We start from the raw sequence: 24,855 nt of genomic DNA, 5'->3' as shown, positions 1-24,855 counted from the left end.
GTATCTGTTTGCATTGCAGATTAGTAGGAGGAGACGAAATGTAGTTCACTTTCTGTAGTGCCGTGGTTTTGCTTGTTGATATTAAATGCCAAAATTTTGCAGAGACGCAGAACTGTTCTACCAACTGGGACAGGCAACCATTTCAGCTGTCCTAACATAAGGGAAAGAAAGTATAAGCACAAGCATCTACTCAAAAATTTGAGCAAGTTGAGGCTAAAATGTTTGGTAACAGTAAAGTAAGTATCAGGTGCTAAGTTTCTGAAATAGAGGCAGCCAATGCACTGCTAGTAGATGTTGTTCAAATCTGAATACACGCATGTATTAATACTAAGGATCAGTCATTCTACAGAAAATAATTGAAAGCATAGATTGCTTTTTATTTAACTGCCTGTAATCTGTATATTGTTCATAGAAAGAATAACTATAGCCACTTGGTGTTTTTTTTCTTTACCCTTAACTAGGTTCTGAAATATGAACAATATTTAGATAATCAGCTTGTGAGATTTTTACTCAAGAAGGCACTGACCAATCAAAGGATAGGACACTTCTTCTTTTGGCATTTAAAGTAAGCTTTATATCATGTTAATGGGTCGTGGGATTCCTATTACCTGTAAACCATTAGTTGTTTTAAAGGCTTGGCATACTACAAGTCCTTTTTTAGGAAAGTATCACTACTTAAAATGGTTTGGTTTATATTGCTTAAGAGTTTGAATGCATAGTTTGGTAATAAAGTCAATTCTTGCAGTTTCAAAAGCTAAGTAATAATACTTAGTCTTGTACTTATTGCCTAACGGTAACTATTCTAAAAACAGGGTAGCCTGAGATTGCTTGAAGCCTCCCATATTGTTAGCTGTTTACAACTTTGATAGGCTTCTCCTTTGAACTTTATTTTTTTCATGTCAGATCCCCCACCAATCTCTTTCGGAATATTTTACAAATGGTTGAAGCCCAAAGAAAGCCACCCAATTTGACCAGATAAGGCTTTGAAAAGTAACTGTTCATATGTGCTTATTAAAGACTTTATAGTACTTGATAGCCCAAATATCTGTGTTCTTCCTTACTAAATACAACATGGGCTTTTGTAATTCCTGGTGTTGAGGAGGCTAAGCATAGATCAGCCTACAGCATACTGGATTGTAGCTAGGTCTCACCTAAAAATGCTGTTCTGTGATGGTGTGATCAGACACAGCTAGAAGCAAGGAATCTCTGTGCTTTCAGTTTTCTACTTCCATTGGTAATCATCAAGGAAAATGGAATAATTGCCTGATTCACTTGTTTGAGGGGATATATTTTAGGACTGTGTGAAGACTGGGAGTAGGTAGGAACAGGGAGGCTACAGAGGGGCCACAGCCTGAGGTTGGCTGAATGAGACAAGGAGAAAATGAAACGGGTTAGATTTGCTGTCAGCAAGGAAATCTGGAACTTGAACTGAAAGGTTTACTACAGAGTTTCTGGGGAGCATGGGTTTCGAATAAAGACAAGGGATAGGAAAGGACAGGGCTGGAGCAAGGAGGAGTGGGGAAAAATACACTCTGCTGAATTAGCTGTGAAAGGTACTGGTCAATTCAGTCAAACTGAGGTTTGTGGGAAGTCAGTACAAGTTCTTTACCTGAAAAGAAAGATCCATAAGTAGCCTTCAGAAAGACGTCACAGGTATAGCTTTGTTTTTAGTGCTTCAAAGTGGTCTTGTCTTTTAAGCTGTAACTGTTCTTCCTCTCTGTGTAGGTCTGAAATGCACAATAAAACTGTAAGTCAGAGGTTTGGTTTACTTCTGGAGTCCTATTGTCGAGCATGTGGAATGTACCTAAAGCATCTGAGCAGGCAGGTGGAGGCTATGGAGAAGTTGATTAACCTCACAGACATTCTCAAGCAGGAAAAAAAAGATGAGACCCAGAAGGTACTATTAAGCTTGTCAACATACCAAAACTATTGCTGTTGAGTTACAGGAATTACTTAGAACTGTGCTTTATTTGATTAACTAGAAAAGTATTAATGCTAACTTGGGTAGATGGTGTGATATCCTAGAAGCTGTAATATTTTTCTGTGTACGTTGCCATTATCTACCTCTTAAGGCAATGGAACTAAAGTTAAGGGTTTTGATTTCTGTACCATGTGGCTAAGCAGAGTTGCTTATGTTACAACTATGCAAAACCATGCTTTAAAATCAAAGCTAAAATCTGATACTTACCTTTATTTACATGTAAATGGTGTTATCAAAACCTGAATGTGATTGTTTATCAGGTACAGATGAAGTTTCTTGTTGAACAAATGAGACGGCCAGATTTTATGGATGCTTTACAAGGTTTTATCTCTCCTCTTAATCCTGCGCATCAACTGGGAAATCTTCGGTATTCTCTTTGGTTTTGAAATTTGTCTAGATAATTAAGTAAATGCTTAGTAATGTTAGCACTAACAATGTTAATGATAAATGTTTGCATCTTCAAAGTTAACTGAATAAAACTGTAGCAGAATAATTCATGAAGAGTGAAGTAGTTTCAATCTAACGGTTTAGCAAATTAAGAAACAACAGTTAGCTGTTCCTTTAAGGTGACAGGAACTGCAGTCCTCTTTCCATTTGTAGGGAGCACAGACTGCCAAAGGAAAACTTACAATGTAGCCAGCTCTTCTGTTGGGCTTGGCAAATGGTTGACATTGCACTTAGTAATTTAAGCTTGAAGCTGAAAGTAAAAGCGGTGGATTGTCAGTTACCCACGCATCTTTAATTTGTACTAGTTCAAAGAAAACAGGGAGAACTTAATTGTATTATAGAAACGTGGTATGAGAATCAAATTGTGCCTATTTCATAGAAATCTTACCTCTTTTATAGGCTTGAGGAGTGCAGGATAATGTCATCTGCAAAAAGACCGCTGTGGTTGAACTGGGAAAACCCAGATATTATGTCTGAATTGTTATTTCAGAACAATGAGATAATCTTTAAAAATGGAGATGGTAAGGAAATGTAAATGTAATCCAAAAGCTGCATATCTGTTTGTTTACATAACCTACTGTTTAGTATTTTTTCGAAGCATATAAAATACATATGTTAAAAATTAAAAATTTTCTAGAAAACTGCTTTGCTCAGCAAAAATTAAGCATGCACAAATAAGCATTTGTCTGTCATGTACAAATCTTGAATGTTCAGAGATGATCAGTTTGAGGTGAAATATAATACTATTTAATACTTTGGGGTTTTTTTAATTGAAAATGCCTTCTAGATATTATGGATGTGTAATCTGTAATTCCATTGTCATGGTTTTAGTGCACATTTTCAAACAGCTTTGAAACTGCCTACGCTACAGAGCTATATTCTCAACCATTTAAAACCTGCTTTTCTCTATTGAGAGAACAAAACCTACACTAAACTATACAAGCCTCACTTCCTTTAGACATACTTTTTGGGGGAGAAGTAAAATAAGATGTAACAATATTCTGATGTTACGAAATTTGCAATCTTTGTGTATTTGACTATTCCAGACTTGCGTCAGGACATGCTGACACTTCAGATAATTAGAATTATGGAAAACATCTGGCAAAATCAGGGTCTTGATCTAAGGTAAGCATTAGAGGTCATTCTCAAGCAATACTGTTCTTAATGGTTTTAGCGGTGGTTTGCTACAGTTACCAGAGATTGCTTCTGTTTTCCCAAGGGTAACAAATGAAATGCTATAAATAGGCATGTTTGTACATGTTAGAACTTTTTTTTAATGACCTTCAGTTAGCTGAACTACTGTATTCTGTTAAGATCAGATCATATTTGAAAAATACTTAAGACTCATTCAGTGGGTACAAGGGATCTACATACCAGGAACGGATACAAGAGCTAACACACAGCAGCCACACTGAGGTCTGCTGACTGTGTCTAGGATTTGCTTTAACAAGTTGCCAAACCTGCAGCCCTATTGAGTGATGACTCTGTTGCTGGTATCTTCATTTCAATACACAGAGTAGATATTAGCTGGTCTGATACGCATGCAGCTTCGCCACCTCCAAGTAGTCTGTGGGTACAGAAAAAAATCTTTTGAGGATCTAGAAAATTGTAACTCATCCCACTAAGGCCGCTAAACTGTGTGTCTCTGTGGTACAGAAGATCCAACAGTCCAAAGTTTATGCCACATCCTTAAGAAAATAGATGAGTCTCACTGCTTTTCTTTGACCTCTAAATCAAGACTTTTATCTAAAAACACAAGTGTAGATAGATATTAAATATATTTCTAGTACCTGCAAATAAAGTGCTGTAATCAAGAGAAGTCCACCTCTGCAGCAACACCAACAGTCAGCTCTGCCACTGGCCTCACATTGCACTGGTGTTCCATAGATTCTCAGGTCTAATACAAAGCCATGATTGTCTTTTCTGGTTGGTGGTTTTTTTTTTTTACCATGCCATTACAAAAAACATTTCTCCGGTGTCCCTAGAAGGCTGGCTTACTCTGTAGGTGTGACTCCAAAAAGGAAACTTCAGGAGAGAAGAGGGCAGCTTTTAAAGGTACATGACCCTCTCTCCTCCATCTTTTAACAGAGGATGTTAAATACGGCAATGTCCTTTCAGTCTTTGAATAAAAGACTGGTTTTGACTTGGGTTTTCTCAGATAAAATGTTTTGAACACAACAGAAGAAATACAGACTGGAGGAGAGCGAGGGAAGAGGCCTCTGAAGGAAAAGGGAGGCAGAGGAATTAATTTCTTCTACTTGTAAAGAGAAAAATAGGCTACTGAGATTATCCTTTGAGTTTCACTTTATTGCAAAGAAATTATTTATGATGATCTTTAAAAAGTCCATGAATAAACATCTGGATAAATTGTACTGTTGCTGAATGTAGATTCCAGTTACAATTTTGTAATATGTTAAGGTACTACTTAGAAACTTGTTTTGACGGTCCCGTGCTGGTATTACATACAATGCGTTACCTGCTGCTTGTTTACATTAACACGTGAGATCCTGACATTTGTTTTTTGAATGCTTGGAATCTCTCTAATACTTCACTCTGAATATAGTTGAATAGATTTTTTTTTTTTTTTTAAATCATGCTGAACACCTTTTAAGGATTTTTCCATTGTATTCCCCCAGGCCTCCAAAAATGTGTGAATAAAACTTTGCCTTAACCTTTTGTCCTGATACAAAACTGAAGATTGACATTGGTGGATACAGTGGCTGGCATGTTACTGTACAAATATCTGGTACACTTTTTTTCCACAAGACTAGTGACAGTACACCTATAAAACATTAAAACAGTTTTTCATAAACAGATTAACAGATGACACTTACCTGATAAGGGTTATTAACAACATATCTGTTGCTTGCTGTCCCAAAAGTTAACTCTGTTTAAAACAACCAAAAAAAAAAAAACCCAAACAAAAACCAACCGTCTTTGTCTTTCAGGATGTTGCCTTATGGTTGTTTGTCTATTGGTGACTGTGTGGGGCTCATTGAGGTAGTGAGGAGCTCTCATACCATCATGCAGATTCAGTGTAAAGGAGGTTTGAAAGGAGCATTGCAGTTCAACAGCCATACATTGCATCAGTGGCTCAAGGACAAGAACAAAGGAGAAATGTGAGATTTCCTGTTGCTTGTTTTTCTTGCTCTTTGTGATGGGAACTTCAAGAGAACTAATGGGAAACTATGTCCATCTGGTGTTTTTTCTACCCTCATTTGCCTAGTACTCCTGCTTGTGGTGCTTTTCATGAGTTTAGGCGGTTGTGTGACTTCTCAGCAGTAGAGCGTAAATTGGGGGTAGAACTGTGACGATACGGCTTAAGTCTGTATTTTAACAGTAGCTCATCAAAATTAAAATGACTGGCCTTCAAAAGAGGGATAGTCACTTCAATAGCTAATTCTGTGATCTAGTTGTAAGTACAACTGGTTTTAAAGTATGCTGAATTTCTTCCTTAATTTGATAAAGTGATAAAGTCCAGGAACTCTGCTTCATTGAGAGAAAATAGAAGTTGGCTCTTCCCTAATGGAGAAAAAAAAAAAAAAGAAAGAAAATCAGCACTTCTGTGGTGTTAGAATATCTGTAGGAAAGTGTCTCCTTTCTTTGTTTTCCGTAGGTATGATGCAGCTATTGACTTGTTTACACGTTCTTGTGCCGGCTACTGTGTTGCTACCTTTATTCTGGGCATTGGTGATCGCCACAATAGTAACATCATGGTAAAAGATGATGGACAAGTAAGATGTGGGGTTTTTCCTAAAAGCATAATCTCTCACTTTGATACGAGTGTGGTTTTTGTAAAAAAATAAAATCCCTCTGAACTGTATGATCATTTTACTAAGACATTATTTAAACAAGAAAATAATAACCTTAAAAAACCTTTCTCTCTTTCCAAGCTGTTTCACATTGACTTTGGGCACTTCCTTGATCACAAGAAGAAGAAATTTGGTTATAAGAGAGAGCGTGTGCCATTTGTCTTAACACAGGACTTTTTAATAGTGATTAGTAAAGGAGCCCAAGAATGTACTAAAACAAGGGAGTTTGAAAGGTGAGCCTTTTTGAAGTGTTTTAAGTTCTAGAGTATTTTGTACCTGAAAAGCACTTTGTACCTGAAAAGACCTCTAATAATTAGACCTTTTAACTGAAAAGGAGTATTTTAATTAGCTTGCAGTGGGTATGTTCTAATTCTTAAGTTGAAGATTAGCTATCAACGGGTAAATCAGTAGGTGATCTTAGCGTTTACATGGCTTTTGGTTCATGAAACCTTACTTCAGCTTTGCAGGCTCAGCACACATGTGAACAAAGAAAATCTTCGATACCTGAAATTTCCTTTTTATTTAGCATCCTTAATATTTATTTAAAATCTTCTTAGGATTGCATAACTGAAAAAAATGAGAACTCTAAGTGTCAGGTGTAAGGCGCATTAGAGCCTTGCTGGTCACTCAGCAATATTCTCTCCTATAGCTGCTGTGATACCAGCTTTTCAGATAGCCTTTGTAATTTGTGACATTCTGCAGAACCTGCTAAGAAAGGAGAACATTAAAATAATAAAACATATATAAATTCTGTTGCTGTAATAATTTTAATATCTGTCTTTTTGGAGATTGAGTCTTTGAGAGGTTTCGGTTTTAATGTTAACTTCATTGGGGATGGGGGAAGAAGACAGGTTATAAATTATGCTATATCTGAATGCTGCGGTGAAGCTCTCCTCATTTTTTTTCTTAGCCTGACTAAAAGTGGTGATTTCAGCATAAACAGGCATTCCTCACCTAATGTTGTGATACAGCAAAATGCCTCAGTCTCTCCAGTACACTCTCCAGAGTATTTAAGGAGCAATAGCTACTGCCCTCATAAAACTACAGAAGAGAAGTGCATCTTCAGGATAACCAGGAAAGCACATCAGGAAACGTGCTTTGAAATCTGAAACGTCAGTAGCAATGACTAAAACGACTCTGTGAACTCCCCTAAACTTGGGTTGAATACTTGCACAAATTGCAAATGAGGTTTAAGGCTAGAAAGCCTGTCTTCATTTTGGTGGTTGTGTTAGTCTGACCACTGCTAATTCTTACAGAAATGAAGATAACCTGGCTAGGAAGATGAGTGTATTTTCTCAGCAATATTATGGTGTTCTTACTACACTAAGACTGTCTACTTCTTTCGTGACCAGTTACCTGAAAACTGTTGTGGAGGTGAAGTAACATGCATCTATTAGAGGAATACGCTGAGCAGTACACTGAGCTCTGTTTTTTTTCCCTCCGTCTCTTCCAGGTTTCAGGAGATGTGTTATAAGGCTTACCTAGCAATTCGGCAGCATGCCAATCTCTTCATAAATCTTTTCTCCATGATGCTTGGCTCAGGAATGCCAGAACTGCAGTCCTTTGATGATATTGCATACATTAGAAAGACCCTTGCATTGGACAAAACGGAGCAGGAAGCTCTTGAGTATTTCATGAAGCAAATGAATGATGCTCACCATGGTGGCTGGACAACAAAAATGGACTGGATCTTCCACACAATAAAGCAACATGCTTTGAACTGAAATGAAAGCAAAGCAAACAAGAACTGATAGCCCGCTTTGTGGGTACTGCACTGTTAATACCCATTAGCAGCAAAGACTGGTTGCATAGGAATTGCACAAACCATGAACAACATTAACATTTATGGCAAGAAGAGAGAAGAACTGTTCAGACAACTGTCAAAATAATGTAAAACAGGGTTTCAGATAGCACTAAAATTGTACACTTAAGGAATTAAGCTTTAGTATGATGTGTGACTTCATGTTATGCCTTAAGCCCAAAAAGGTAAACTTGGAAGAATGTTTCCTTTTTTCATGTGATAGGATAAATTAGAAGGAAGAAGAAAATAACGCTAGCATGAACATAGTCCATCACACATTACCTTAGACGTGGTACAGCAGATAGAGACTATGCTGGATTGAGAAGAGCGGAAAGAGAATTCGAGTGATAGTGAATATTTAAATGCAGCATAGTTTGAAGGGAAGGAGTTCTAGGCTCCAAGATCTAAAAACATTAGTGAGAGGACAGTGCCTTTTAAATGTGCTCAGAGGCATTAACACTGACGGGGTTTAGATGACCCTTTGATTTCTGGGTCCGTCACCTGCACAGTTTCTGAAAGCAGTAGGAAATAGGCCCATTCAGTATGGTGCTTCTTCTGCTCAGTATTTCTAGGGGTGCAATTCACATGTTCACAAAAACTCCCTATCATCCCCAAAAACTGACTAACCTGGAAATTGAATGGTCAGAATTGGGTTTAGTGCAACAGAGTTGTAGTGTTCATCTTAGGTTTGCTTTAATCTAACTTGAACTGAATAGATTTTTTTCATACATGTTTTCCAGAACCTAAAGAAAGGTGAGTTATTAAAATTATTGAAAGATTATTTTTTTATAAAGGCTATTTATATAATAGGAACTATTATTAATATATATTCTTTATTTACATGATTTGTCCAATATTCACTCTTTTAATTTTGCAGCCCAGTTCTATCTGTCCAAGACTCCCGTTTCCATTAACGTCACTGAAGGTGACCAGATATACTCCTAGGACCAAATTCAACCCTGGTGAAAGAGGACACAAGTACCATTGAAGTAGTGGGAGACACCCCCACTAACGCCAGAGGTGAACTTGGCCTGAGTGTCTTCAAAAAATTTTTGGGTATCACTCTTCACATTACTGAAGTGATATGCTGGCTATTCAAGGAACGTACATTTAAACCCTCAGTCTTTGGGTCCACCATTTCTCCTCTTTCTTCCTCCTTTGGAAGTGGTTGTTTAATCCAGTAACAGATACATCAGAAAGAGCAATTAAGATTTTCAATATGATAAATAATAAGCAGCTCAACATACAGCAGATACGTTGGCTAGCTCAAAGCATGTGGAGTTACCAAACATTTTGTAGCTTTGTCTGTATTGTGTGTGTGTAATATATATATTTGTAAATGTAGTTGTTGTCCTCTAACACAATTACAATGCGTGCAATCCATTAAATTGGCACCACTTTTTGAAACTGCTCAGAGTACCAAGGATTTCAGATTGCCCTTATGCACAACTTCAGGTAGGACTGTTTTTTCTAATAATTAAACAGGATTTTTAATTGGTGAAGCCCATGATTCTGAGGGTGAGGTTAACCCTAACATTCTAAACTTGCTAGGTTGGTAGCACTTGGAGAGAATTCCAAAGGTCTGGAGCTTTCAGGGGTTCAGCTTGTTCAATTGCAAACGCGCACCAAGGTGCCACTCAGAAAGTGCAATACCATGTGTAATATAAAATATGCTGACAGTTGGTGTTAGATTAGAATATAAATATATAAATAAACTGTACTTTGTGCAGGCTGTACTGATGAGGTAAGGAGTGGTTGGCTTCATTTAGCAAATTGTAATATATTAAAAATGTGCAATCAATTACATTATGAAAGACTTTGGGGATTGTAAAGCCAAGACTTTGGTCTTTCAAGACACTTTCATAGTCGAGATCCTGCAGTTGATTACTGCACACACGGATACTTGATGCTGTGGAGGGAAACCTGTTTTTGTGAAAACTACAGAAGTTCCAAGAATAGTATAGGGAATGTGAACTTTTATTTCCTTGGCTCTATTAAATACTTTTGGAGTACTCCAATAGACTGCCCATTACTCTTTTAGACTGTTACATATTCCTTTGTTCATACAAATATTTTAACTCCTGCTATATAATAATACCCTTGTATGTATTACTTTGCAGTCAACACTAACGATTTAGCTCTTCTAAAATATGGCTTAGTTTCAATTTAAATTTAGTTCACAATCTGAAAGCCTGTTGGCTGTAACTTAATTTAACTGAGTAAAACTGTTGCACAAATGCCACATTGGGTGCTATATTACATTATTTATCTGGTATTGAAACAATGCTTTACCTCGTTTATCTAAGAGACTGTCAGCCTTTTCCAGCCTGGATGAAAAGTTCAACTTGGATTTCTTGGATGTTATGAGCCCAGTGTCCTTTGTACTTTTTGCCCCTTTCTAGCCATTTACTTCTGTAAATACGAGTATAAACGTCTCTCAGTTCAAGCATAGTGTTCTGCACCTTTTTTTGTGCAAATAAAGGTGTGAGGAATCAGGCTATGTTTCCAAAAGTTACTGCAACTAAATGCTGTGCACAAGCTGTACAAAATTTTATAAATGCCAAATAGTAAAAGAAAGGAAACATCATAGCGATACAGACATAATATGGTTTGGGATAATGATAGCCTTTGAATAAAAAGAGAAGTAGGAAGAAGCTCATGAGCTTGAAGTAGTTGTTCTTACTGTAACCAGGATGAGCATTTGCAAAAGATTCTGCCAGTGCTTCAGGAAAAAAAAATAGCCTTTTTTCATCTTCAGAGTGTTCAACTCCAGTTACTTTATCCTGTTACACCAGTGTTGCACTGATGTAACTGCACTGTAGACAGTGGCGGTACTATTTACTACATTGGTGTAAATGAGAGGATGTCATCTGTACTCAATATCGGGAAAAAATCTGCTTACAGACACTGAAAGCACCTGTATCTGAGCTCTAGGTTTTTACAGAGTTGCTTTGAATTCGGATTTTTATTTTTTTAACCATTCCCACTTCATGGAGAGTAGAAAATGTTCCGTTTATTCTGAGAATCAGCTGCACAAAACACTAAGTAGCTTATTTTGAGCTTGAATTGAATCTGAACGCCTTGTTCCTGCAAAACTTTGTAGCAGGACTACCAAAGCAAGGAGCCCAGGACTGGGCCTTGTGTTTTATTACAGAGCATTAGGACATGGTAGTTTAGTGACACACAAATTTAAAACCAGTAATTTTTTCAACTGTGAAACTGTTTTTGATTTCATGACAGAACAGGCTGCTGCTGATAAGTTTTTTTCTTAAAAATACATTCTTTGCTTTCCTGAAGATAGCAGAAAAAGCACCTGTACTGACTTCTGTATGCACACGTCTCTGTTCTGAAAGGGTGCATTAGTAGTTTTTTCATCACTGAAACAGACTTTCAGTATAATTTTTAAAATAAAAGGCATTTAAATAAAACCAAAATTGTTAGTAGTTTGGTATCTTGTGGAGAAGATATAAGCCTGTATATTAAGGGCGATATAGGAATTGCCAGGCTTGTAGAGAACTTTGTATGTGATGACCCTGCTGTTGGTGGTTTGGAAGGTTGTTTTTGGTGTTGTGGTTTTTTTCCAACTTTCCTTTTAATGTAAAATATTAAATGCCCTTCAGCGGTCAGTAGCCCATGTTTGTTGACAATTTGAAGGTATTTTCTTTGCTTTGTCATTTTATAACTGGCATGTTCCAATGTCTGTTCTTAATAATTGTGAATTCCTCCTGTTTTGCATGTCTGTACAGGTTGCAGACCCGGGCTGGACCCATTCAAAAACGAATATCAAAAAAGCCACTTGAAATTACTATTTTGATGTCTTTGACATCTTGAAAATGCTTCAAGTTAATGAAAATGGTGTGGTATTACAGAAAGAATTGTAACTTGCTGCTTCTAAGATTATTTTCTTTTAAACTGCTATTATCTTGTTGTAGTTTTACTTGAATGGAACAAGAACCACAGTTTTTTTTAATACTGTATAGCTGTGGATGTTGCAGACTGTTGAATCCCAGTTTAATTTTGCAATACATGTTTCATACAAATAATGATTTTCTTCTTTTTTTTTTTTCTCCATGCTGAAAGTTGTCTCAGTTTAGGTAAGGCTCTATCTGTCCAAAATGATGTGTAGCTCACCACCTCTGCAGTTGGTGTAGGATTTTATTTTTTTGGGGGGTGGGGGTGGGGTTTGTTTGTTTTATGTTTTACATCTGTGTTAGTCAAGGGAAGCCAACTGGAAACTGGATATAGAAGTTTTCTGTCTGCGTATGCTAACCAAATCTATAGGTTCTCTGATCTTGGAGAAATTCTGATTTCACCTTAATGCTGATAGAATGCTGACTTAATCATGATCACGATGGATTCACAACAGCATATGAACTCATAATTACACTACATGCGTATTAAAGTTTACTTGTATTGATTTGGTATGAAAAATGTTCTCTTAATGAGGAACGTTACTAGCAGCCCGTTTAAACACTTGACAATGTTACTTTGAAATAGTCTTTATTAATTGGCCTTTTCAGCTCTCCAATTCCTAACTACTGTAATCTTGTCTGTACTTCTGGTCTTGAGACTTACAGGTTTTCTATTGCTTGCTAGTGTAAATGTTCCCTCTTCCTACTCTTTTTCACAGTATAAAGACTTGTTGAACCCATGCTTATGAGAAACAGTTGTTCTTAATTTGCAGTACAGTATTCTTGACTTCTGAGCTTTATGGGATAGACTTTTAAAAGCATGAGGTCTTACTGTGATAGCACTCCTGACACTAAGCCAGAGGTGGATCCCTCTGTCCCTGTCTCTCCCCTTCCCTCTCCAACACCCTCTCCCCTAAAAAGGGACATGCCCATAGCGCAAGAACATAAAACGCTTGTCAGAGAAGATCAATTGAGGCAGTGCTCTGCCCGTACATTGACGCTCGTGTGCCCACTGGTTTATATAAATGTCTTCAGTTTAGGTGTCCTTGCTGTCACTTATGTACACAATGCAATTTTTCTTTCAGCATAAGGAAAGCCAAAAATACACTGTCTTTACTGTCGCTGAAATTCTGGTGCCAGATCCCCAGTAGCTATTAAACTGGTTCAGGTACTATTTAGTTCAGGGTAATTGCATCAATTTTGTTAGGAACCTGTTCCAATAATAAAATTAATCACAGTTAAACCTAATGTAATTGTATTGTTGAAGTCATAAAAAGGCCAATTTAAGCAGAAGCTGTTTCTCCTAAGAATCTTATGTTGTAGTTTAGTTAATTCTTAAGAGCCAAAGCACAGGTATTCATAGATGCAATCCTCTTTGCCTTGTTTCTTTGCTTTTTTTAGTCTATTTCTAGGCTTCATTAATAGTGTTCTATATCCTGAATTACCAGCTGCCCAAGGCTGTCCAGAGTTGTCTTACTGTTTCATTTGGGAAGGGGAAAGAAAAGGAAAAGATAGCGATGAATTCTCCTCTTCTGCTACAGCTGCTGCACTCCAGATTCTTAATTTCCTCTTGTGAAGATAAACGTGTAATTCATCATCTGGGAATATCATCCTTTTCTCTTGCCCCCTCTCACTTCTGAATATCTGCATATGCTATCAAAATCCACTTCCCTGGCAGAGAGGATTTAAAATGTATATAGCTGCAGTCTGATGGTCTGGATTCTCAGGCTTGAATTTTTGAAAGTAGTGTTGTCATTGTAACTAGCACCACAATTGAAAGAATTTTCACGGAATCACTGACGTTGGCAGAGACCTCTGGAGATCATCTAGTCCCGCCACCCTGTTTGAAGCAGGATGAGATAGAGCAGGTCGCCCAGGGCATAATCCAGTTGAGGTTCGGGTCTGCCCTAGTAAGAAGAGTCCACAGTTGAAGTTTTTTCTTAATGTTTGTATGAAATTTCTTCTATTTGCCTAATGCCCTTTCAGTGGGCAGCTCTGAGAAAAGCCTTGCCTGTTGTCTTCGCTTCTCTCCATCACATATTTATATACATTGACGAGATGCTCCTTGAGCTACCTCTTCATCTAGCTAAACAGTCTCAGCTCTCGGCCGCCTCTCCTGTTCATCATCTTCATGGCCCTTGGCTGGACCCGTTCCAGTACATCCATGTCTGGCTTGTACTAGGGAGCCCAGCACTGGACCCAGCACTCCAGGTGTGGCCTCCCCAGTGCTGAGCAGAAGGGCAGGATGAAGTCTCGCTTTCCTTGACCTGCTGGTGATGCTCTTCATAAATCAGCTCAGGGTCATGTTGGCATTTTGGATAAATAGAGCCCAGGAGGGTGTAATCACTTGATGCTTATGCCTATCTTTGTTGAAGCTGGTAGCAGTTACATATCTGCATCAAAAGGAGAGTGTAAACACCCACTGATGCTTGAAATATCTCTTAATGAGACAATTATCTTTGAAATAACCACTACTGGGGAGGGGGTGGGGGGATGTTGCCATGTGTATGTCATTATGTGATAAAGGTCCTGTGGTAAATAGTTAGAAAGCAAGACATTTGTAGTAATAATGGGCCAAAAAAATATTTTAAGATGCAGCAAGATGCATGTGTTGTCATACTGAGAATAGTCTTGCACTTACTTAAAAAGAAGTACTTAAAAAAAGAAAAAAAAAACACAAAAAACCCCACACAACCCTTTTTTTTTTTTTTCCCCTTCTGCTGTGCTACTCTAACGAAAGTTTGGCCTATGATACTTACTGTAGTTCATGTTCATGGGAAACTGTAAAAATCTGCTTTTTATTTATCTTTGCGGTCTGTATCACATGCTGTTTATTAAAAAAACCCTACTTTTGGTTTTTATCACACTTGAGTGTTAATGTATATATACTAACAACTAAATTAAAATAATATGGTTGGTACACTCGTGAATCCTGAAGTGAGAATTGAAGAAATCTTCAGTCTTGGTGGTGGGATTTGGTGTGGCAGCTCTGCTTTTGAAAAAGGCTGGAAGAATGGAGATAGAAATTTTGTACATATGTTAATTTGGGCAGCAACAGAAATAGAATTTGCATTATTTATGGGTGGGAAGTCCTAGATGCATGTAGCATTTGGTCTTGTACATGTTGATCCTCAAAATAAGTAACTTTTTTAGATGATAGCTGTAAATGTTTTGATGGGAACAGATGTTACTGAAATTTCAACTGGACGGTTTTAAGGCCCCTGCTAAATCAATCCTTTGTGTTTTCATTACCAAAACTATATTTAAAAAAAACAAACAAAAACAAAAACCAAGGAAACTAGGCTGTATTTTTGTATCTAATACTAACTTTGAAAGTGAGAAACTTACTTTAGAAGTCACTCACTGGCAAGTACAAGAGCATGGGGCTGTAATGGAATTGTTTCTGTGGACGTGTTGGTCTACTTTGAACTTGAGTAGCTAACAAACCTATTGTGGGAAGGATTTGAGCTCTCTTGCTGAGAATTTCACTTTTTGGGAGGGATGAGGGAAGTGTCAGGGTTTTTAATCGGGTCGCTTCTACACATCTCTGTTCCCAGTTAGCTTCAAACTGTGTATGCTGCTCGGTTCTGTTTCAGATCACCACTGCCTAGCTTTGAAGAGGGCTGTGCTCCAGCAGGTGCTCAGTCTGCACTGGATCAAACTCCATAATTAAAGGTGCACATCATTATCTTGACACTTATCAAGCTGAGCTCTAGCCTGGAGAAAGCAAAGTCACTAGCTATACTTGGATTCAAAGCAGCTTGTTCAGTAACCTGAACTAACAGATTAAACTTGTGTTCGTTACAGTGTAAGGTGAGGTTTACCTTTTTTAGTAACTATGAAATGGGTATGAGTGGTTACTACCTTGTTTTAAATGCACAGGATTGCTCAGGGAAAGGGGAAGGTCAGTTCTTGTTCAAATGCAGATCATTAGACTTTACTGCCATGACCATGGCGTGGTTTGTTTGGGGTTTTTTGGGGGGTAGTTCCAAGTCACTTATCTTGAAAGCATCGAAAAGTTACAGAAAAATTGCAAAATAGCACTGGTTATTTGGAACCCGAAGTGTGATTTGCAGTGTGGGCAGTTCAGTGTGGGAATCTCAGTAAGCCCTCCTGACTTTGCTCAGAACCCAGTCTGGTTTCCAACCTGCCTTGAAAGACTTGATCAAAAATTTGAGCCTATGCAACAAAGGAGCAGGAAAACTGAAGCTGGGCAAGATAAACTCCTGTATGTCCTCTTAAACACTAAGAAATCTACCTTCAGCAAAGGTTATGGTAAGCTACGCTTGCTGCTTTGATTGAAGAAAGAGTTGACTCAGTTCTCCTTACTTCAGTAAAGATACCCCCTTGCTCCTTAACACGAACATCATCTGTGTTGCTCGATCTAAATGATAACGTGACTGTCATGCTGGCTTTTCTTCTACTTCCAGTTGGAATGGGTTCTGAGTGATTAAAACCTGACCCAGAGCTGTCTGAGCATCCCAAGCATGTGGTCATCTAGCAAATGAGACTAAATTAGACTTTTCTATCTAAAGCATTGATGCCATGGTTTGCCTGTGACTGAACTGGATCTACAGCTTCAAATGTGATCCTCCTCACATGTTTTTCTTTCACTCAACGTCTTGTCTTTTCATGTGATGTAGGTGTTGTTCGGCTGCGCTGCTCTGTGTGGAGAAGAAATCAATCACAAGGTACAGAAGACCTATTGTGCTTTGTTAGCCTGAGTTTGTCTGGCCAAGCAGGACTGAATTCAAAGGGTTGGGTGGGGTGTGGGTTTTGGTTTTTTTTTTTTCCTTTCCCTTGTCAAATTGGGGATTTTAAGTTCTCGTTACTGCCCCCCGGTGAGAACTGGGGAAAGTGGGGGTTTTTTTGAGTATTTACATGGAAAAAAAAATTGGTGAATACAGGGAGAACTGTGTAGGCACCTCCCCATTTGGGTGGTTGTAACCCGTTTGAGAGCTTTACACAAACTGTCCTGGAGTAACCTCATCTGTGGCTGGAATAAATGGCAGAGAACAAACTGAACTGGGATGCCAGGATGTTGTTTGATTAGTAACTTGGCTCGGGAGATAATAGATACACCATGTTTGTTCAATTCCTGAGTGCTCAGCAGTGTGCCTTCAAAAGGGCACCTCTAGTTATATTTATGCTGCTTATATCCCATCAAAACTTCTGTGTGACCACAGGATGAAGCTCTGCCCAAATTGCATCACCCAAAAGAAATGTTTCCAACTTCCAGGACAAAAGCTAAAGGTAGGATTTTACAAACAGCAAGTCCAGCCTCAACTTCCAGCTAATGAGTAAAACTCAGACCAGAAGCAGGGTATAACTTCTTTTAATAATTCGTGGAGCAACATAATCAGGGACGTTGTAGATTCTCTGCTAATTGAAAGCTTGATCTTAAAATAAGGTAATGTCAGGATAAGCCAGAGTGGAATAGCTCAGTGAGAAATGCTTGGTAAAAACCGGTCATCTGTTTTAAGTCATCTAAATGTCTGTAATAGTCTCCCTTCTGTCTTCAAAATAAATTACTGGATATTTTGAAAAATAAGACGCTGTTTGAAATATTCTTCTTTCTGGAGAAATGTAACTTACTAATCTTTCCTGTGATGTTAAAAAAAATGAAGTGAGCAAACCAGGTGATTCTTTTGTGATTATAAATCTGGAAAGTTCTGAAAAGGGACCAAGTTGCTTATTTTAATTCTCCAACCGTTAATTGACATGGATTCTTCTGTACCGCAGCTTTAAGAGACAGCTGCAGTAACAGAAAGGGTAAGTTTGTGCTTTACGAGGTTCTGGCTTTGGTACCCAGCTCCTCTGCTGGGAGATACGAACCCGGGCAAAGCCCGCAGCTGCGGCTGTGCGGGTGGCGGCGCAGCCGTGAGCTGTCGGGATGCTGGAGCGATCAGATTAATTCAAGGTTTATTTTGCGCCGCCCCCGGTGTCAGGGCGGGGGTCGGGCGGCGCTGGCGCGGCCCCCAGGGGGCGCCATGACGGCGGCCGGCCCGGCCCCGCCCCGCCCCTTCCCCCGCGGGGAGCGCCGCGTCCGGAGGCGCAGCGGCCCGGCGCCGGGCGCGGAGCGGAAGGTGAGTCCCGGCGGGGAGGCAGGAGGGGAGCGGCCGCCGGCGGCGCCCGCAGCCCGGGGCAGTGCCGCGGCTCCGCCGGCGCCCGCCTCCCTCCGCCTCCGTCCTCCGCCGGGCGCGGCTCGCCTGCCCCGGCCCTCGCCCTGCGCCCGCTCCCATTTCACCCGCCCCGGCGCCATTTGAAGCGCGAACCCGCGCCCGCCGCCCCCAGGCGAGGGGCCCGCCCGCCGCCGCCCGGGGCCGGGGAGTGACTCACGCTGCGCGGCGGGGCCGGGCCCGGCCGGCGGCGCTGCCCGGCGGAGGCTGCGGGCTGGGCCCTCTCTCCGCCGCCCAGGCGCGGCCGCGGCTGCGCCCCCGGCCCCGTCGCTTCCCCCGGGCCGGGGGTGCCGAGCGGCGCGGCAGCCCCGCTCCCGCCCGCCTTTCCCCGCTGCGGCCTCCGCGCAGGCCGCGGGGGCTCCGGGCAGGCAGGTGTGGGGCCTCTGCGCCTTCCTCCTGGCCGCGGCGGGGGGGCGCCCCGGGTAGAGCCGCCGGGGAAGAGCAGCCGGCGCTGTGGGCCCGTCCCCGGGAGGCTGAGCCCGTCCCCGGGAGGCTGAGCCCCGCTAACGGCACAGCCCGCCGCCTCCCTGCGCCGTGGGTGCTGCCCCGCCGCCAGAAAAAGCCGTGAGGGCATTCGATACATCTAGGCCGTGACACAATGTTAAGAAACCCTGCTTTTCCCGTGTTAGTCTCCTCTTAAAATAAAATTTTCATCCAGACAGTTATTGTTTTGATAATTTCGTGAGAACAGCATTTACTTGATGGGGGCCTTTTTTGCCTGCCGTCACCTCTGGCGGGTGGCATTGCCTCCAGAAGATCCTGGCCCCGAAGTGCTCTAGCATCAGCGTAAACCACATGGGATTCCATGCCTCCATCCCTTTCTTCTTCAAAACTGTTTGGGCCAGTGTATAGCTTGAGTATTTTTGGTGTCATCTCCAGATATTTTCCTGTTACCAGGAGCTGCTAAGTGCAGAGAAAGCCAACTAACCTGGTACAAAAAGAAAACAAATGCTACTGCATCGACCTTAATCATTTTGATGCTCTAACCCAAAATTAATTGCTACTTTTTATGTTGTTTCTACCTTCAATTTCCATAGCTTTGATCTTAGTAATACTTGTGTTTTCAATTATTTTTGTTTTGTGCTAGTTTTTAAAATGCTGTTGTTCCGTAGGTGAAAATCTCAAGCTGATCTATTTGCTACATGTGGAAGCTGTACAGCTATCAGCTGCTTAGCTGCTCTGCTTGCTGATACAGAAGTGTCTAGGATTTTTGGTAAGAGAGAATGACTTCAGTTAGTTTTTCAGCATTAAAACTTTACCTGAAGGACTCGGCCTCAGCATATCTGGTCTCTGACAAAAGGCGACAGGGTGCTGGAGAACTGCATTGTACGTAACACTGAGCACTTGAGTGCCTGGAGCCCTGAGCTGTCTGTCTTCATGGTGAACCTTCCTTTGTTCAAGGGCAGAAATAGGAAATTAGACTTCAGGAGCTGTGTGCATTAAATGTGTTCTTAACGGTAGCAAAATGGGCTGGGGGACAAGAAAGGAGAGTAGGGAAAACTTGTATTTAATGTGTGGATTTTCAAAATGTTTGTATTGTTTCATGGAGCTGTGAAAGATAAACTAGATACAAACAAGTCTAATTCTTGAATATTTTTACTTTACAATTAATTTAGACTGTTCAAAATGAATGAACACCCTAAAAAGAGGAAAAGGAAGACTCTACATCCTTCTCGATACTCAGGTCAGTCTAAAGTTTTGAGTTATGTACGCTTCAGGAAGTTTATTTTTTCTCAGAATAATTGCTTTATGAGAAGGGACCTCATGTGCTAATTAATGCAAAACAAGTAATGTAAAGGGCATGAGAAGTCTTGGTCTGAATGTATTGAGTATCCTCCCTGTGTGCTTCACTGTTCAGCCACTTCCAGTCAAGCATCTGAACGGTTTTGTTCTGTACTCCCTGCAAATGGGGAAACTTGCTGAAGCTACAGAATGGAAGATGATTCTACTAACACGCAAGGGGAGGAGTTTTGTAAAATTTGGTTTGGAGGGGGGGTGTCCAGAAGTGTTCAGCACTGGACAAACTGTGGTCCTGTCACTGTCTTCAGTGGGAGCAGAGTTTAGTAATGACTGTATCGAATACTCCAAACATCAGGGCAACAGCTGGAAGTTGTAAATTGCAACAGGAACGTTATCAGGCCAGCACATTATTTCTCCCAACACAACAAGCAGAAGTGTGGCCAGTGAAGACAGTTTTGGCGAGCAGATAGATATGTAGCTACATCAATGTGCTGGCATTAAAACTTCCCTTTGTTTGTTTCAGATTCTTCAGGTGCAAGCAAATACATAGACAACAGTGGGATTTTTTCTGACCACTGCTATAGTGTCTGTTCTATGAAACAGCCAGATACAAAGTTTTCTGAAAACAGAGGTAAGACTACGTTCTGGGGCCTTGTTCTGCAGTTCTTTACTAAGTGTGCCATGCTTCTGTTCATAGAAGTAAACAGAACACAAAATATTTAGCGGGTGATTTCTGAGCATCATTATGATCTGCTATGCCGTAGACTGGTAGAAGGGTGTTTAACTGTCATAACTGAAATACAGTTTTCAAAGTAGAAACTTTGACAACAATGGTGACAAAAAGATCCTTCAATTCTACAATGTTTATAACTATGATTGGACTAATTTATCTAAATATCTGCTAGCTAGGTAATGTAAAGCTGATGTAAATAATCAGAGTTCAGATGAGATTCACCAGCAATTGCATTGGAGAGTCCTTGTGTTTATGGAAAATAAAATGCGTGTTTATAAAACGTCCACAAGTAGATGTAACACTTAGCAGAGCAAATGTGAGCATGGATTTTTATTATATTTAGTTTTCTTTTCACTCTAACAAATGAGCCAGCAAGTCTCCAGAAGTCTTAAAAAGTTAAATATTTTAAAGCGTGATGTCCAGAATACTTAAGAATATTTTTTTTAAATCATGTCTTTAAAATGTAAGTTTCATTAAGGATTTTAATCCTTAATTATGACTGATCCTTAATCAACTGACTATTTTTTGCTGAAATTTTAAAGACAGAGTTGCCACCTTTTGAATTTTCTTGTGTTGTCTTCTGTAGGTATGGAAGAAATGTCGAAGGCGTTGTTACTTTCTTTAATGTAGGTTATGATGTGATTAGTATATAAAGAATAAGTAAATTATTACGTAGACCATCTTATACCATAAGATCTGTGGTTAAATCAAAGAATCACTGATGTTACGGACAAACGATGACCAGGTGATTGTTGTTGTATCTTTGCAGGTAGATTCCACAGTCCTGCGCAGAGCTTAGACACAGATGATGACGGGAGTCCAGTGCATGCTGGGACTTCTCAGTGGAGTGGGTCACATTCAAACATCGTGGGGTTACACTATACAGACCCTACTAAAAAGAAGGATAAAGGTAAAGGTCAGTGTGTTTTTGCAGCTTAGGCGCTGGGAAGCTGGAAAGCACGGCTGCTGGCTTTTAACCTAACTTTTTTTGCTTTGACAGAACAGGTGAAGGATTTGTAGCTCATGTTAGTTATTTGTTAGTTAAACATAAAATATAGTCTGGCTGGGTAAAAGTAACTGCTTTTTGAATTTGTAAGCTGCTACAACTAACTGAAAATTTAAATATGGAACTGGGTGTTCTGCAGGGTTTTTTAACTTTTTGGTTTTATTACCCATTTCCTCTTCCAGATAAAGGTACTAATAATGGGACGTGCAGAGACTTATGTGATTCACCTATATTTAGTGACAGCCCTACAGAAGAAGAGAAACCTCTAGATATTCAGACGGTAGAAATTTCTACAACAGAAGTGAATGCTGTGGAAGTTCACGATATTGAAACACAAACTGTGTCGCCTGAGAAGCTAGAAGCTGAGGACCTAGAGGACATCCCTCTGGAAACCTGTAAAATCTTTGAGAAGAACCAGGCTTTGAATATCACAGCTCAACAGAAATGGCCTTTGCTGAGAGCTAACAGCAGTGGCTTGTACAAGTGTGAGCTCTGTGAGTTTAACAGCAAATACTTTTCTGATTTAAAGCAGCACATGATCCTGAAGCATAAGACATGTACAGACACTCACGTCTGTAAAGTTTGTAAAGAAAGCTTTTCCAGCAAAGTGCAACTTATTGAACATGTAAAACTACATGAGGAGGATCCATACATCTGTAAATACTGCGATTACAAAACAGTGATATTTGAGAATCTGAGTCAGCACATAGCAGACACGCACTTCAATGACCACCTTTACTGGTGTGAGCAGTGTGATATGCAGTTCTCCTCGAGCAGCGAGTTGTACCTGCACTTCCAGGAGCACAGCTGTGATGAGCAGTATTTGTGTCAGTTCTGTGAGCATGAAACCAATGATCCAGAAGATCTGCACAGCCATGTGGTGAATGAACATGCATGTCGACTGATAGAGTTAAGCGACAGCTATAACAACAAGGAGCGTGGACAGTTCAGTCTCATAAACAAAATCAGTTTTGACAAGTGCAAAAACTTCTTTGTATGCCAGGTGTGTGGCTTTAGGAGCAGGCTGCATACAAATGTCAACAGGCATGTAGCTATTGAGCACACCAAAATATTCCCTCATGTTTGTGATGACTGTGGGAAGGGCTTTTCAGGTATGTTGGAATATTGCAAGCATTTAAGCTCTCATTTATCTGAAGGGATTTATTTGTGTCAATACTGTGAATATTCAACAGGACAGATTGAAGACCTTAAAACTCATTTGGATTTCAGGCATTCAGCAGACTTGCCTCATAAATGTACTGATTGTTTAATGAGATTTGGAAATGAGAAAGATCTTTTAAGTCATCTTCAGATACATGAGACAGCATGATTACTTTGTTTCCCTGTAATCAATTTGTTAGAATTGGAATTAATTTCCAGTCACTGAAATGTGATATTAAATACAATTTTAACAGCAGTTTTACAATGCGAATGTTTTCATCTTTATATCACCAAAGCATGTATAACAACTTGGTGTTGTGAATTTCCTTACCTAGAGGTTTTGGTAGGAATAATCGCATTTACAGTGCAATTGATCAGATTTGGGGGGTGGGGGAACACATGACAGTGGGAGTAGTTGCATGCTGTGACTGCAGCAGTTCTGGTGGTCATCCCACAGTTTGACATCTGATGTACAAGACCAGCTCTTGAGTTCAAAAAGGGACAAAGAGAAAGCCAACACCAAGTTCCATGCTTAAGTAACACCATCCTGATCTCAATTGCGTATGCAGCTCGTGTTACCCTCTGTGTCAGCAGGTCGTTGTGCTGATGTTTAGCAAATTGCAGCAGCCTGCTAAAGATAAGGGTGTTCCAAAAATTCCCAGGCATGGACATTTCCAAATTCACATACCAGCCTGCGTTCCCCACATCATACTGTTGATAAGGTTTTAAAATTGTCCTGTTTTTCTCTTGGGGTACCTATCCAACCTCATTGTTTGCTCTCTTTGTTCAGTGCTTAATTTCAATTCCTGTCTGTGGAACTGTCCAACAACAGTCTCTTCCATACATATACTACAGACCTCCCACATGATTTTTGTCTCCCTTATTTACCTTCAGTTCCTATCTTTGAATGCACCAAGAAGAGTCACCTTGCTTGCCTGTAGACTGGGTCATGTGTTAAGGAGTAATTGTAAGGGAAATTGCAAAGTGATCCAGCTGAGAATGTACAAAGTGTGATTTTCTTATCTAAAATTTTAATGTAGCTCTCACCTGAAATTATATCGCCAACCTCATTTAGAGCAAGCCTCTATTAGTCTATATTTTGTATACTTGTAATTAGCTTTCCACTGCTAGTAATTTGAGTACTGTTACTTTAATTCTGTTAATTTTAAACTTTCCTATATACTGGCTTGAAACACTGGTACAGTACAAACACTTTATTAACTTTAATCACTTTCAAATGATTTAACACATCTTTTCAGCTCAGATAGTGCTGTTCTGCCGTTATAATCATGAGAAGTGAATTTTTACAATTCATTCTGTAGCTGTGTTTCTAGTGGATACTTGCACAGGTAAAAATAATGGTGAGGTCATTTAGATTGTACTAGTTACCAGAGTGAAATTACCCGTAAATTAGTGGTGGAGTTTACATTTCCTTCTGTATTGATTGTAAATTTGTAATGTAATATTGTCTAAAGTAAGCTTTGTATAGATATAATTAATGTATAAAACATTTCTTGATCAGTGAGATTTGGTGTTATCAGCTTCAAGAATGTGCAAAGGTCTTTGCATTTGCTTTTTAAAGCTAAGGATAAAAATTGGCTGAATATAGTCAGTTTATGAGTGTTCCAATTTCTAGAGAAGCGTTTCTGGAAGGTCTGCTATGAACTAGTTGGTGTGTATTTTTTTTGTAGCAGGCAAGACCATTTTCATCATTTTGAAGTGCTGATTTACTACTAAATCTTCCATGCAGTCACTGAAAAGGGCAACCTGATGGTGCCCTGACTGTAGTTTATTAGTCTGTTGTATAGAGAATGACGGTGTCTGTGGTAGAATTTTGCATTTCTTATTTTGAGCACATTCATCCTGGCTGGCTTGAAACGGTAGCAGTAATATAGTTAACAAAGCACTAATAAGGATTATTTTACATATGGAAAGTTAATTTTGTTCATATGTGTATATCAGGGTGGGGGGAGGAAAGCTGCTTCTCTTAAAACCCTGCTCTTGGTGATGACACACAGGTGGAATGGCAAGACTGAGCTCTCTAGAGAAAGCTGCTCCAGGTGACAGTGACAAGAAGTGGAAAA

The 24,855-nt window shown here is 39.8% G+C and overlaps 2 protein-coding genes across 12 annotated transcripts in view; both read left to right on the top strand.

Annotated features, from left to right (window-relative positions):
* The window catches only part of PIK3CA (phosphatidylinositol-4,5-bisphosphate 3-kinase catalytic subunit alpha), a 46,636-nt gene extending 32,033 nt beyond the window's left edge, over window positions 1–14,603 (top strand). For 5 of the 7 annotated variants that reach the window (XM_055817668.1, XM_027780381.2, XM_055817669.1 and 2 more), the window contains 9 exons: window positions 462–565; window positions 1,726–1,897; window positions 2,242–2,348; window positions 2,828–2,949; window positions 3,475–3,553; window positions 5,377–5,547; window positions 6,045–6,162; window positions 6,322–6,473; window positions 7,694–14,603. In XM_055817668.1, coding sequence (XP_055673643.1) covers window positions 462–565; window positions 1,726–1,897; window positions 2,242–2,348; window positions 2,828–2,949; window positions 3,475–3,553; window positions 5,377–5,547; window positions 6,045–6,162; window positions 6,322–6,473; window positions 7,694–7,964 — 1,296 coding nt within the window. In that variant the 3' untranslated portion in view covers window positions 7,965–14,603. The remainder of the gene's footprint in view (window positions 1–461; window positions 566–1,725; window positions 1,898–2,241; window positions 2,349–2,827; window positions 2,950–3,474; window positions 3,554–5,376; window positions 5,548–6,044; window positions 6,163–6,321; window positions 6,474–7,693) is intronic. The other 2 variants (XR_008749500.1, XR_008749499.1) reach the window with 2 other exon arrangements.
* Window positions 8,937–24,296, top strand: ZNF639 (zinc finger protein 639). Of its 5 annotated transcripts, none has more exons than XM_027780380.2 (8): window positions 8,937–9,061; window positions 15,549–16,643; window positions 17,139–17,205; window positions 19,244–19,344; window positions 19,748–19,815; window positions 20,395–20,502; window positions 21,374–21,514; window positions 21,793–24,296. In XM_027780380.2, exons 5-8 carry the CDS (start codon window positions 19,758–19,760, stop codon window positions 22,938–22,940), a joined length of 1,455 nt encoding a protein of 484 aa, XP_027636181.1. In that variant the 5' UTR covers window positions 8,937–9,061; window positions 15,549–16,643; window positions 17,139–17,205; window positions 19,244–19,344; window positions 19,748–19,757; the 3' UTR covers window positions 22,941–24,296. The 5 variants fall into 5 exon arrangements, with proteins under 5 accessions (XP_027636181.1, XP_055673648.1, XP_055673649.1 ...); XM_055817673.1 differs by having other exon boundaries at window positions 21,374–21,520; XM_055817674.1 differs by lacking the exons at window positions 8,937–9,061; window positions 15,549–16,643; window positions 17,139–17,205 and adding an exon at window positions 17,942–18,038 and having other exon boundaries at window positions 21,374–21,520.
* The last annotated feature ends 559 nt before the right edge of the window (window positions 24,297–24,855 follow it).

Source organism: Falco peregrinus, chromosome 12 (assembly GCF_023634155.1).
Source record: "Falco peregrinus isolate bFalPer1 chromosome 12, bFalPer1.pri, whole genome shotgun sequence".
In the NCBI taxonomy this organism is placed as follows: Eukaryota; Metazoa; Chordata; class Aves; order Falconiformes; family Falconidae; genus Falco; species Falco peregrinus.
The sequence above is the reverse complement of the archived record's forward strand: the minus strand, read 5'-3'. Positions and strand labels throughout refer to the sequence as shown.

Excerpts from the sequence above, each read along its gene's own strand:
- ZNF639 (XM_055817673.1), top strand. The coding sequence starts at position 19,758 with ATGAATGAACACCCTAAAAAGAGGAAAAGGAAGACTCTACATCCTTCT. Across the intron at positions 19,816-20,394 it reads ACATCCTTCTCGATACTCAG|ATTCTTCAGGTGCAAGCAAA; the intron begins GTCAGTCTAAAG and ends TGTTTGTTTCAG. Across the intron at positions 21,521-21,792 it reads AAAGAAGGATAAAGGTAAAG|ATAAAGGTACTAATAATGGG; the intron begins GTCAGTGTGTTT and ends TTCCTCTTCCAG.